At 44.1% G+C, this 13,271-nt stretch overlaps 1 protein-coding gene across 2 annotated transcripts in view; it reads left to right on the forward strand.

Moving 5' to 3' along the window:
- Positions 1-1,598: 1,598 nt before the first annotated feature.
- Positions 1,599-13,271, forward strand: part of SLC27A2 (solute carrier family 27 member 2) — a gene marked incomplete at both ends in the record, with an annotated part of 54,093 nt that continues 42,420 nt past the window's right edge. For both annotated transcript variants that reach the window (XM_079913445.1, XM_079913446.1), the window contains one exon: positions 1,599-2,076. In XM_079913445.1, the coding sequence (XP_079769571.1) occupies positions 1,599-2,076 (478 nt within the window). The remainder of the gene's footprint in view (positions 2,077-13,271) is intronic.

Below are 13,271 nucleotides of genomic sequence, written 5' to 3' on the forward strand. Positions count from 1 at the left end.
AGCCCCTAGCAGAGTTTCTGGCAGGGGCAAGCATTCATTACTCGTGGTTGTCTCAAAAGAATAAAACGGATGAATGCAGGAACACAGACGAGGAAGAGAGTAAAACGCTGCTTTACTTAAATCCTGACCCTCCTCCGTAGCAGCCTGTATTCACTCTGTATAGAAGCAGCACTGAGGGAAATTAAAAGAAAGGATCACCCTAAAAGAAATGGCTTCTGAACCAACTTGAGGACACAGGGGCAGTAGGGAAGGCTGGGACGTAGTGAGAGAGTGGCATGGACATATATACACTACCAAATGTAAAACAGATCGCTAGTGGGAAGCAGCCGCATAGCACAGGGAGATCAGCTCGGTGCTTTGTGACCACCTAGAGGGGTGGGATAGGGAGGGTGGGAGGGAGACGCAAGAGGCAGGGGATATGGGGATATAGGTATACATATAGCTGATTCACTTTGTTGCACAGCAGAAACTAACACACCATTGTAAAGCAATTATACTCCAATAAAGATGTATTTTTTAAAAAAAAGAAAAAGAAATGGCTTCTGAGAAATGCCAATAACTTTTACTTAATTTCCTCTGGTGCTAGTTTCTCACGGAGCCACTTAGTAAATTGAATTGAACTGGACTGACAATACTTGAGAATTTTCAACATACAAGGAGGGGGGAAGGGGAGAGCACCTAAAGAACAACGTACTATAACTAATCAAAACCTCACCGGAACTTGGTTTCATGTGGCAGTGTGGCGCTACCTCAAGCTTAATCTGGGCTAGCTGGGCCGAAGGGACGTCTCGGATTGGAGCGTCCCATCCTCACTCACTGCCCAGGGGCTGGGATGAGCGGGAGGCGGCAATCGCAGGCGCTTTTGTTCACCCCTGACTTCTTTGTCACAAGAGCCCTCCTGGCAATTAGCCTGGGGGTTGGGCGGGGTCCGGCGGGGTGCGGGGTGTCGGAAAGCAAATGTGAGAAACAGAGAGTAGGCGGAATGCCCCCAGGATCGGGAAGGAGAGATGGAATTCTGATTTGGCAGTGGTACCTGGTGCCCGCTAATAGGGCTGTCTCCCACTTAGAAGGTTCTCTGTTGATATTAACAATCTGTAGTCTCTATAAGGCACTCTATTCGGGCAGCAATGAATAACACTAGCCCTGCGCCTGCATTATCTCCTCCAATCTCAGCGTCTTCTAAGGTGTCTTACGGTCACCATTTTGATAAGATCACACCACGGGGGAGTCCAGCCTTGCCCCCAGACCTCCAGACTCGGGCGGAGAGGCGGCCCCGAGGCCCCAGTGAGCCGCAGATCCGCCTTCCCCGCCTTGGGAGGACCGCAGGGGCGGGCCTGGCGCGCAGGTGGCTGCACCCCGACGAGGGGGCGGGCTCAGCCGGCCGGTCGTGCCCCGAAACCCAGGCAGCCCAGACACCGCTCCACCTGCCCGAGAGCGCGCAACGGTGCCGGCAGCCCAGGCGCTCCGCCGTCGCCCCCGCCTCGCAGAGCGCCCCTGTGCCGCCCGCCAGTCGTCCGCCCAGAGCCCGCCCCGACGCCGTGCTGCACGCCCGAAGCGCGCCCTCTGCCCTCGAGGGACCTGGGGCCCCGGCCGCCGTCATGCTGCCCGTCATCTACGCGGTCCTGGCGGGGGTGCTGCTACTGCCGCTACTGGTGAACCTCTGCTCCCCCTACTTCTTCCAGGACGTGAGCTACTTCCTGCGGTTGGCCAGGATGGCCCGGCAGGTGCGCAGCTATGGGCAGCGCCGGCCGGTGCGCACCATCCTCCACGCCTTTCTGGAGAGAGCACACCAGAGCCCGCACAAGCCGTTCCTGATCTTCCGCGACCAGACGCTCAGCTACGTGCAGGTGGACCGACGCAGCAACCAAGTGGCAAGGGCGCTGCGCGACCGCCTCGGCCTCCGGCAGGGAGAGTGCGTGGCGATATTCCTGGGCAACGAACCGGCCTACGTATGGCTGTGGCTGGGGCTGGCCAAGCTGGGCTGTGCCATGGCGTGCCTCAACTGTAACATCCGCGGCAAGTCCCTGCTGCACTGCTTCCAGTGCTGCGGGGCGAAGGTGCTCCTGGCCTCGCCAGGTGAGCCTGGGGACCGCCACGCCCTGGCACCGGGCTCCTCCGCGCCTTGACGAGCCCGCTGCAGCGTGGCGGCGTAGGGGTTAGGAGAGGGTGGGGTTCGGCTCGGAACTGCAGGTGTAGAGGGAAGGGATGGCAGCCCTTCCTGAAAACGCCAATTAATGATCATTAGAACCTTCCGTCGTGGAAGCTGACTGTGCCAGACCCTTTGTTAAGCGCTACACATACAGTGTTGCTGTGAATGCTCACACGGGTAGGGTTGACTTTATAGTTGAGACCGCTCAGGCCAGAGAGGTGGAGCCTTATGCCCCAGATAACAGAATTGAGAGGAGGAGGTTAACCAGATCTATCTACCTCCAGAATCCAAGCTCTTAACCAGGGCTGACAACATCTGCGTTGAAATGAAGAGGGTCATGAGTGTGAATTCCGGAGGATCCAGAGAGACTGTTCTCACCTCTGCTGCTTGATTGGCTGTGTGATCATGGGAAAGTCACTTTCCCTCCCTGTATCTTGGTTTCCTCCTCTCTAATGGTCTTCAAGGCTGCTTCCAACTCTCAAATGCTGTTAGCCTCCCTGGATTCTCACGGCAGAGAGAAGGTAACCCCACCTACTCCCCAGGGAGAAGACTTTCGTTACCTGCTGCGGGCTCTGGTGAGCCCCCATTATATCTATAGCAACAGTGACCTTTGGTTCTGTAGTTACCTCCTGCCACATTTCAACCAGACCCAAAATGGTAACTTCATGCCCCAGTGGTCACCAGTTCAGGAAGAAACCAAGAACCTGTTACCCACAGGACTGCTGGGTTTCCCTTCCCAGAAATCTTGTCCCTGCACTTGAATAAGGACCAGGGGGTTGCTTCTCACTCTATCAGTAAGAGGAGGCCTAACCAGGTGCAGGCGAAAAGCCATGGAGGAATAGGGAGCCAGGAAGCCTCACCTTTCTGGAATGTCTTTCTGTGCCAAGCCCTATCCCACATGCTTTTATAACCCTGAGAACTAACATATCATTACCCCCTGCCGTACAACTGAGGAAACTTAAAATTCCGACCTAAGTCTGTCCAGTTTCAAAGCCCATGACTTTCCCTACGTTACGCTACCTTCCTCTACATGAATGGAAAGTGTTAGAGCTGGAAGAGACTAAGCATCCATCTGCTCTCCCCCTTCATTTCATAGCTGAGGAAACTGAAGCAAGCTAAGGAGTTCACCTAGTATCACACAAAGATGAGATGTCTCTTCACTTGTGGGAAACCAGGAAGCTTACACACCTGTTTCATAGGGCATAAAATAAACAATCCAAAAAAAAAAAAAATGAAGGCTTTGTATAAAAGTTTAAAAGCAGGGGGATAATTTTAAAGGCAGCCACATTATTTGAAGGGGATGGCTTTTCCTAGAAAATTCCCAACAATTTCTAGTTGCCTGGGAAAAGAGACAACTTCACTATTTAGTAACTGGAAGACTCTTAAGCCTATTACTTTACCAGTTGATTCAGAGGAAAGTCATTAGCACAGTGATCTGTGTACCACTTCAGGAGGAATTTAAATACTTTTTACCTGCATGTTATCCCAGGCCCTCTGTGAGGGAGGTCAAAGACTGGGAGTTTTATTGACAAAGAAGCTTGGATTTAAATGACTATAATAGAGTTTGGTTCTGTAATCAAATCAGAAATACAGCCAGATATCTCCTTTCCCGCCCAGGCAACAGTCTTCTGTCGTTGAGTATTATGCTTTGGTCAGTGTACATGGAAAGTATAATGAAATTCTGACATTCAGATCAAATTTGAACAGACTTTCCAGGGGACCTACGGCACTCTCTACAGTAAACTGACCTTTGAGAGAGGCCACACATTTGAAAAACATTCTGTTTTTCCAAATCACTGAGAGACCATTACACAGCATGCAGAATTACACTCTGATCTGCAACTCTGATCTGCAAAGGGGGTAACAGAGTCCAAAGTTGCATGCTTGTTAATAAATGTGCCCATGCGTAAATGTGTTGAATGGACTGATTCTTAGAATTCTTTAAAGTTGGAAAGGATCTTAGAGATATTCTAATTTTATAATCCTCCAACTCTTAACGAGTGTGTTATACTGCACTAAAAAGTTTAGAAGAGTCACTTTAATGAGCGTAAGAATCACCTGGGAAGCTTATTTAAAAAAAAAAAAAAAGGATTCCTGAGCCTCATCTCCCAAAAACACTGATTCGCAGGACTGTAGTGGGGCCCAGGAAAGTGTATTTTTATAGCAAGCCCCATGCCACCCCTAGATGATTTTGAAGCAAATCATCTAAGGACTAGGCTTTGAGAAACAATCAGTCTAGTTCCCACTTGTTTAATAGCTGAATGAACAAAGGCCCAGAGGGGGTGGTATCAATTCCCTAGGGTCAGAGAAAGCTGAGGACAGAACCCAATTTTCTTCTCACTTCTAGGACACTTTTTATATTCTATTACACCATCTGAACATGGTACAGAAAGATGAAAAGATTTAGAAATGTTGGAGGGGTGACAGTTCAACAGGGTTTGATTCTTTACTTCGAATTTCAGCCTCAGGGCTCATGGGCTACTAAGAGCTCTTGAGTTTCAGCGATCTGTCAAATTCTGGAGTGTAGATAAAGGACCGGCACAGTGGTATTTATGATGAAGACTGATCCACTTGTCATGAATTTGGGGGACTCTTCACAAAGTTTAACAGGGCTCAACCTTATCAGGCATTTCAGTACCCAATTTTTCATCAGAACTTACTATACTTAGAGAAAACCAAAGACTCACAAACACTTCCCTGAATCAAACAGAACCACCCATCTCCCAGAGAATATAATTTTCTCTCTGTGGTACATTTCAGGATCCTTCTCCATAGAAGGGTACGGTGTATGTAATCACATGGAAAAATTGCCTTCAGCTATTGAAACCCACATAATGTTGTAGTTGATAGAAACCAATTTGTTGGGCCAGTAGTTTTTCAAGCAACTTCCCAAACACAGAATATGGGTAAAACAGCAAGCCATATTTAATTTCATACAACATAGGATGTTTTGTAAAAAAAAAATTTTTTTAAACACCCAAAAGGGCCCCCAAAATAGTAAGTTTGCTTTGTTTCCATTTATGCTAGCATTAAGATTGTCGCTAAGCTATCTCTTCTACTGGAAGAATAACTCATTCATCAGCTCACTGGCCAGGTCTGCATTGCACAGCTCAACATAATCGTGCACAGCTCCCCCAGTGCTGGCACTACTCTTGTACAAGGCTTCAGTAACAAAGATACTATGTCTTTCAAGACTGAGATCCAGAGAGGTTATAAAATATTCCAGATTATCTTTGACCTGGTTTTTCAGGGTTGTGAAAAATAAAATTGGACCTCCTTTAAACAATGTGATAAGATAAAATGCTTCCAATAGCTTTCAAAAGTGTTGCATCATTGAAAGTTCCAAAACAGGAGAACATTCTAAAACTAGTGTCAGGACCAAGGAGAACTCTCATCAAACAAACTTTTGAGGTTAGATGGAGAAAAGCAGATGGCACAACAATTTTGATATCACATCAAGAAATATTTAGAGAGTCCCCGCCAGGTACAAGCTAGTTGCCATGGTGGGATGGGGAGAGAAGCTGAATTAGTTCAAGGATCTTACAGTCCAGTAGAAGAACTAAGCCACATATACACAAACGATTGTGATGCCCAGGAGAATGTGATAAGTATGCTGGGAGAGCTACCGAGTGCTGTGGAGGAAAAACAGCAGAGGGTGAAGGCTTCTTGGGGACACTGACACAGAGCTGGGCAAATGCACTTGTAGAGGGGGAAGTCTAGGCAAGAGGAGCCCAGAGGCTGTTTTCATCAGGTCCCTAACACCAGTGAGATGCTTCATGAAAGAGTTTTACTATGTAAGGACAACAGCAGGCTGGACTTAAATAATAGTCATTTTTAAGCTGTTTACTGAAGAGACTGTACTGTAGAGAAAATAGGGACTCAGAGAACCCAAGGAATGGCCAACAGCAGTGGCCTCACTTCCATGCAATGAGATAATTTTCTAGTGCAAACTTATTCAAGGGTCAGGGCATAGAGATATCCTGTCTCCATTCCTCTTTCTGGGCTGCCCAAGGAGTAACTTAGATGTGTTGCTTCAATGCACTTTGTCTCAACAGCTTACAGTTTTCTCATATATCTTTGAATAATGCCCTAATAAGCAAATGTTTGTGTCATTAATGAGTTCCATCATTTTGGCTGGCTGTAACAGGCTTTCTTCTCCAAAGTCTAAGAACTATTGGGATGGGCATGACGGCATGAAAAATGATGTTAAAAAAATAAAATATATCCTAACCTGAGAAAATCCATTTAGACCCAGTCTCCCCCAGGCCCAGCCTCTCCTTACCACAGACTTGTTTTACCTCCCAGTTTACTTCTGGCAGAGGGCTACAAGAGAGAGGTGCTCTCTCTGGGACTCATTGCCAGAGAGGGAGCTGGTGATGAGCACAGGATGGGCTGGGGAGAGTCTGTGTCTAGGATGGTAGAGGACAGAAACCCAGACATCCAATGAGGAGTATATTCAAGAGCTAGGATCCCAGCCAAGTAACCCAAGCTCTGAAGAGAGAGCTAGCTTAAAGACGTTCTCTAAAATTTTTCTTCTTGCCCTGCTAAAGGTGGCAAGGGGGATGGTTGTACATCTCCATTCAAAAACAAAGGAGCACATTGCTGGCATATTTGGGAATGGTTATCAGTTTATTTTCTTGTTTAGAAACAGGAAGGGAGTGAAGAGGTAAAAACAAAATTAACTCTAAAGCAGCTGTTTACGTTATTGAATCCGAAGAAGGATAGCGTTTGAATTACTCTGCCTAAGGACTGTAATCGGCCAGTGTTTGAAAAGGACCCTCCCACAGCCTCTGAGAAATAGGGAAGTACACAACTAGTAGACAGGTAACTTGGTTGCTTATGGATATCAAATGATTATAATTATGTAAGGCCTGGAATGACCTGGTAACCTCATGACGAGCCGTTACCCTTGATTCCAGGGCTATTTAGAACGCAAGACACTTTAACTGAGAGAAATGAAAAATAATATTAAGAAATTATATAATTATATAAATAGGAGATGAGTATGTACCTCCCTGTTAAAAATCTGCTTACTCCTAGTGGGACTTAACCTTGATTAAACATCTTTCTGACCTCAGGGTGCTTTGTGTTGTGGGGAAGAGGAGCGTGTGCATGCCTCTATTTCAAGGGTGTTCTAACACATCTTGTTGAGGTAAAGACTAGACACTAAGTTATTAATTACTATCATTCCAAACAGCCAGGGATAGAAATGCAAAATCACAGTTACAAATGGTATTTTGAAAACTATTTTCAGTCTCTAAGGGCTGTGTTAGAACCAGTTTGTTTCAGTTGCCTTTCTGAGTGAAGAAAAGATAAGTCTTCAATTCTGATTTGTTCATCCACCAACCATTTCACATCATCCTGAAATTCTGATCAAAACCCATTTCCTTTCATTGCCTTCTTTTCAGATCTTACTTTATTAGTAAACATTCCTGGGGTGTTTTATTTAACTAACTTGGTCAGTTACCCATTCAGTGAGGCAATCTAATAGCAGAACAAGCTGCTAGACTGAATGCTTTTCCTATCAAAAAGCAGCAGGTTTAGCCAGTAGCATCTTGCCACTTTGATGATGAAGACTGATTCAGCTCACCACCTGCCCTCTCCCCCTGCTTTCTAGGAATGGGCCTGTGTACTCAGAAATTTCTCTTCTTCCCCTTCTTAAAAAAAAAGGTTATGGGTGAGGGAGGAAAATTCCTATGCTACCCTGATTTCTTTTCTTTTCTTTTTAACAAAATGAATTTTAAGGGGGAGCAGTGATTCCATAATCAGTCGATTTTCCAACATCCAAAGGTGTACTGCTTTCTCTGAGGTTCTATTGCCATCCATAATTTCAACCTAGACTAATGAAGAAGTGACAGATCCACTCTGCACCCTTTAGGCAACTTTCCTTGAATTCTACTTTTCATAAAGCTTAAGGTTATGCTCTTCATCAAAAAATGAATGAGGGATTGTCCATATTACTATGTAAAGGCAGATCCACATGCTTTAACCAGCACTGAGCATGTCAAGTAGACAGTGTCTTACGAAAAATCAAGGCACTTTACCAAAACTTGAACTTGAATGTCTAGTACAAGGAGGTGGGACCCCAGAAGCCTGGTATAATTCTTTTCATTTTGTATATAACCTTCCATACATAGACTCACTGAGCTTCTGTCCTCGTTTGTAAAAACAGGGTTACCATCACCTATAACACAGGGTCATTGTGAAAATTATGCGAGGTGATGTATGTAAAGCTACTATACAAATCTTTCTCCACAAATGAAATTTGTAAATCTTTTATCACTAAGAATGCAAGTTGTGGTGGATGCTGTGATATGCTGCCCAAATCCCCACTCCAGGACTGAGGTACTCATTCCTCAGCTGCTGAAAGCATTGGTAGCTGACAGCTGTCAGCTAAGAGCCTTTCCAGGGCTTGCCCTTGGTTGAAGAAAGATGCTTTGCCCAAGGTCAAGCACTACCACCCCTAATCTGCATCCAGTGACTGGTTAGTGGGTAGGCACGGAGGTAGAATCCACTTCACTTCGTTTGGGACAACCTGAAGGGCCATTCTGGGCCCAGAGTCCGTGTAGGATCAATTGAGGGAGGCCACTGTGTGACTGCATCACAGTGCAAGATCTCCCTCTATCCAATCTACTTCCCGTGCAACCCCACAGGTGTCATTCCCGAGAGCACTCCTACACACAAATCTCAGAGTCCCAGGGAGCTCAACCTGCGACAAGTAGACTTATTTGATCTTACATGTCCCTATTGATTGCCACTTTTATCTTAAGTAAGCAGACTTTACAGTAAGAATTACAAAAAAATACATGTGTGAAGCAGAAAACATGGGGCCCAACCATGTTTAGAAAAGACACTAAATATCAAATACAGAGTTAATGAGTTGCATTCACATCCCATCCAGAATTTCCCTTCAAATTTCAGTTTATATGTGTGTGTATAGATATGTTTATATAAATATTAGCATCTTTAATTTAAGGGAAGAAAGGCTGCTACCATAGGACATATGAGATATGCCCTGACATGGCTGGCGAGCCACTGGAACCTCAAGTCAATGTCCAAATGCAAATTCTGCACCGACAGCCCAGAAGCCATGTAGGGAAATTGTGTTGGGCAGGGGCAATGGCCTTTCCTTCACATAAGCTGACCTCTAAGAAAGGTCAGGGCTCACAAACCAAAAGCCTGCAGAAGGCCAGGTAGGAACATGAGGGAAGTAGAGGATACAATTTGCCAAATTGCTTGAACTGTGATCAAGCATGATACCTGCTTAATTACATCTCCTTTTACTTTTACTATTACTATTATTAATTTTTGATATATCACTAATGCCTGAGTAAATTTTCTTTTAAAAAATTACAGAAAAAATTAAAGTCCCTTTTGACCTATAATTTTTCTCTCATCAAGAGTGTTACCAAATCTAGTCTATTCTACCTCCCAAACATCTTTAAAATGCATCTACTTCTCTCTACCCTCTGCTGCTACCTTAATGCAAACAAGCTTGCTCTACCAAATGGTCTCCCTACCTCTGGTCTTGCCCCCTCCAACCCATTTACCTGACCTAAGCCAGGAACCTGGTCCCAATCTACATCCCAGTTTCTTCTCCCAACCTTCTTTCCCTCCCATTCTACACTCCAGTCAGCTTTATTCTCTTTTAGCTACTTTGGCACCATGCTGTTTGCATCTGGGTCTTTGCATAAGCTGTCCCCTCAGCTACAAACAGGCTCAGTTGCTCTCAGTGGATCTTCATCTTGCCAACTCCTGCTCACGCTTCAGATCTCAGTTTAGATAACACTTCCTATGGGTTGTCTTTGTGCCCCTCCCCTATGCTTCCAAAACACCACCTCCCTCCCCTCCTGTGACAACTATGACACCTTATTTTAATGGATTATTTCTTTGTCTGTTTCTTCCCCCACTAGATCTGGGCTCTATGAAAACAGGGACAGTATCTGGTTTACTCACTGCTGTATCCAGTGCTTAGAACCATGCACATAGGGAACAGTCTTTAAATAGATGTTGAATAAATGTTGGGAAAGAGAGAGGGAAGGAGTGAGAAATAATCCGGGTAACTTATGAATGATTTAACTCAGTAGCCTCAGTCTCAGGTGAAGGGAGAGAGGGAGAAAGATTTCTTAATTCTTTAAGTAGCAACAGAAGTTTTTTTTATTTTTAATTTGTTTTTGTAGTCCCTTACTTGTATGCAAGGCATACCACTATCACAAAAATGATTTAATTTTGCATTTTAATTTATGAGAGGTTTATCAACTCACAGTATTGCAATATCTAAATCCTTTAAAATCAACAGCTTTAGCTTATTCCTCTGTCTCTTCCACATTGACTAATACAATACTTTGTGCAGATTCTTTCAACTGTAAACATTTATTGGGAACTTATCTAGTGGTGGAGGGGTTGCCAAGATGATTATATTATAATCCCTTAACCTCAAAATTTTCACTGTCAAATAGAGGAGAAAAAGAACTGAAGCGTGTCACACTGCGTACTAAACACATGTGATAGAAGTATATGCAAGCTCCTGTGGGAGGGCTATAGAGCTAAGTACAAAGAGGCTGAGTCTTGAAGGATGAGCAGGAGTTTTCACAGTGACCGGGAACTGGAGGGCATTCCGGGCAGATGAAATCACCTGGACAAAGACAGTAAGATGTGAGAATTATGGGTACACTCACTTCCCATAGATCAGTGTGGTTAGAGGAAAGGGGACAAGAGGTAGATAGAAGGAGATGACATCAGAAAAGTCGGGGAGGGGGCCATAGACTGTGAAGGACCTCAGGACCTCACACACTGCATAGAGAGGGGCTTCTGTCACAAAGGAAACCATTGAAGGATTTTAAACAGGGCAGGAACAGGAAGTTGGGGAGTGCTGTCACTGATATTGGAAGCAGGGAGAGGTTAGAGGCAAGGAGATCGGTCAGGAGGCAACTGCAATGATCTAGCTAGGAAATAATGAGGGTCTGAACCAAGGCATTGAAGGGACATTAGCACTCCAGTTACTGTTTTTACAACAGTAATATTTTTGATGATCTTCTCAAAATACTGAAGAACTACAGAGGAGTCAAAATACAAGAGGAGAGAAGAGTTAGGAGAGAAGAGCAACAAAAGGGAGAAGCTGATCTGATGGAGGTTGAAAATAAATTGACGTAGGGACTTCTCTGGTGGCACAGTGGTTAAGAATCTGCCTGCCACTCTCTCCACCATGTAAGGACACAGCAAGAAGATGGTTATCTGTATACCAGGAAGAGAGCTCTCACCAGAACCTGTCCCTTGTGGTACCCTGATCTTGGACTACCAGCTTCCAGAACTTTTGAACTCTAAAAGAAGGTAGGTGGACAATCCTGCAGCCTGTGGAACAAAAACCACACTCACAGAAAGACAGACAAGATGAAAATGCAGAGGGCTATGTACCAGATGAAGGAACAAGATAAAACCCCAGAAAAACAACTAAATAAAGTGGAGACAGGCAACCTTCCAGAAAAAGAATTCAGAATAATGATAGTGAAGATGATCTAGGACCTCGGGAAAAAAATGGAGGCAAAGATTGAGAAGATGCAAGAAATGTTTAACATAGACCTAGAAGAATTAAAGAACAAACAAACAGAGATGAACAATACAATAACTGAAATGAAAACTACACTACAAGGAATCAATAGCAGAATAACTGAGGCAGAAGAACGGATAAGTGACCTAGAAGACAGAATGGTGGAATTCACTGCTGTGGAACAGAATAAAGAAAAAAGAATGAAAAGAAATGAGGGTGCCTAAGAGACCTCTGGGACAACATTAAACGCAACAACATTCACATTATAGGGGTCCCAGAAGGAGAAAGGACCAGAGAAAATATTTGCAGAGATTATAGTTGAAAACTTCCCTAACATGGGAAAGGAAATAGCCACCAAAGTGCAGGAAGCGCAGTGAGCCCCGTACAGGACAAACCCAAGGAGAAACACACCAAGACACATAGTAATCAAACTGGCAAAAATTAAAGACAAAGAAAAATTATTGAAAGCAGCAAGGAAAAATTGGCAAATAACACACAAGGGAACTCCCATAAGGTTAACAGCTGATGTCTCAACAGAAACTCCACAAGCCACAAGGGAGTGGCATGATATACTTAAAGTGATGAAAGGGAAGAACCTACAACCAAGATTACTCTACCCAGCAAGGATCTCATTCAGATTCGATGGAGAAATCAAAAGCGTTACAGACAAGCAAGAGCGAAGAGAATTCAGCACCACCAATCCAGCTCTACAGAAAATGCTAAAGGAACTTCTGTAAGTGAGAAACACAAGAGAAGAAAAGGACCTACAAAAACAAACCCAAAACAATTAAGAAAATGGGCATAGGAACATACTTATCAATAATTACCTTAAATATGAATGTATTAAATGCTCCAACCAAAAGACACAGGCTTGCTGAATGGATACAAAAACAAGACCAATCTATATGCTGTCTACAAGAGACTCACTTCAGATCTAGGGACACATACAGACTGAAAGTGAGGGGATGGAAAAAGACATTCCATGCAAAAGGAAATCAAAAGAAACCTGGAACAGCAATACTCATATCAGAAAAAATAGACTTGAAAATAAAGAATGTTACAAGAGACAAGGAAGGACACTACGTTATGGTCAAGGGATCAATCCAAGAAGTAGATATAACAATTATAAACATATATGCACCCAACATGGGAGCACCTCAATACATAAGGCAACTGCTAACAGCTGTAAAAGAGGAAATGGACAGTAACAGAATAATAGTGGAGGACTTTAAACCTCACTTACACCAATGGACAGATCATTCAAAATGAAAATAAATAAGGAAACAGAAGCTTTAAATGACACAATAGGTCAGATAGATTTAATTGATATTTATAGGACATTCCATCCAAAAACAGCAGATTACACTTCCTTCTCAAGTGCGCATGGAACATTCTCCAAGATAGATCACATCTTGGGTCACAAATTAAGCCTCAGTAAATTTAAGAAAATTGAAATCATATCAAGCACCGTTTCTGGCCACAATGCTATGAGATTAGAAAGGAATTTCAGGGGAAAAAACGTAAAAAACACAAATACATGGAGGCTAAACACTACGTTACTAAAATAACCAAGAG

This window comes from Stenella coeruleoalba, assembly GCF_951394435.1.
Source record: "Stenella coeruleoalba genome assembly, chromosome: 2".
In the NCBI taxonomy this organism is placed as follows: domain Eukaryota; kingdom Metazoa; phylum Chordata; class Mammalia; order Artiodactyla; family Delphinidae; genus Stenella; species Stenella coeruleoalba.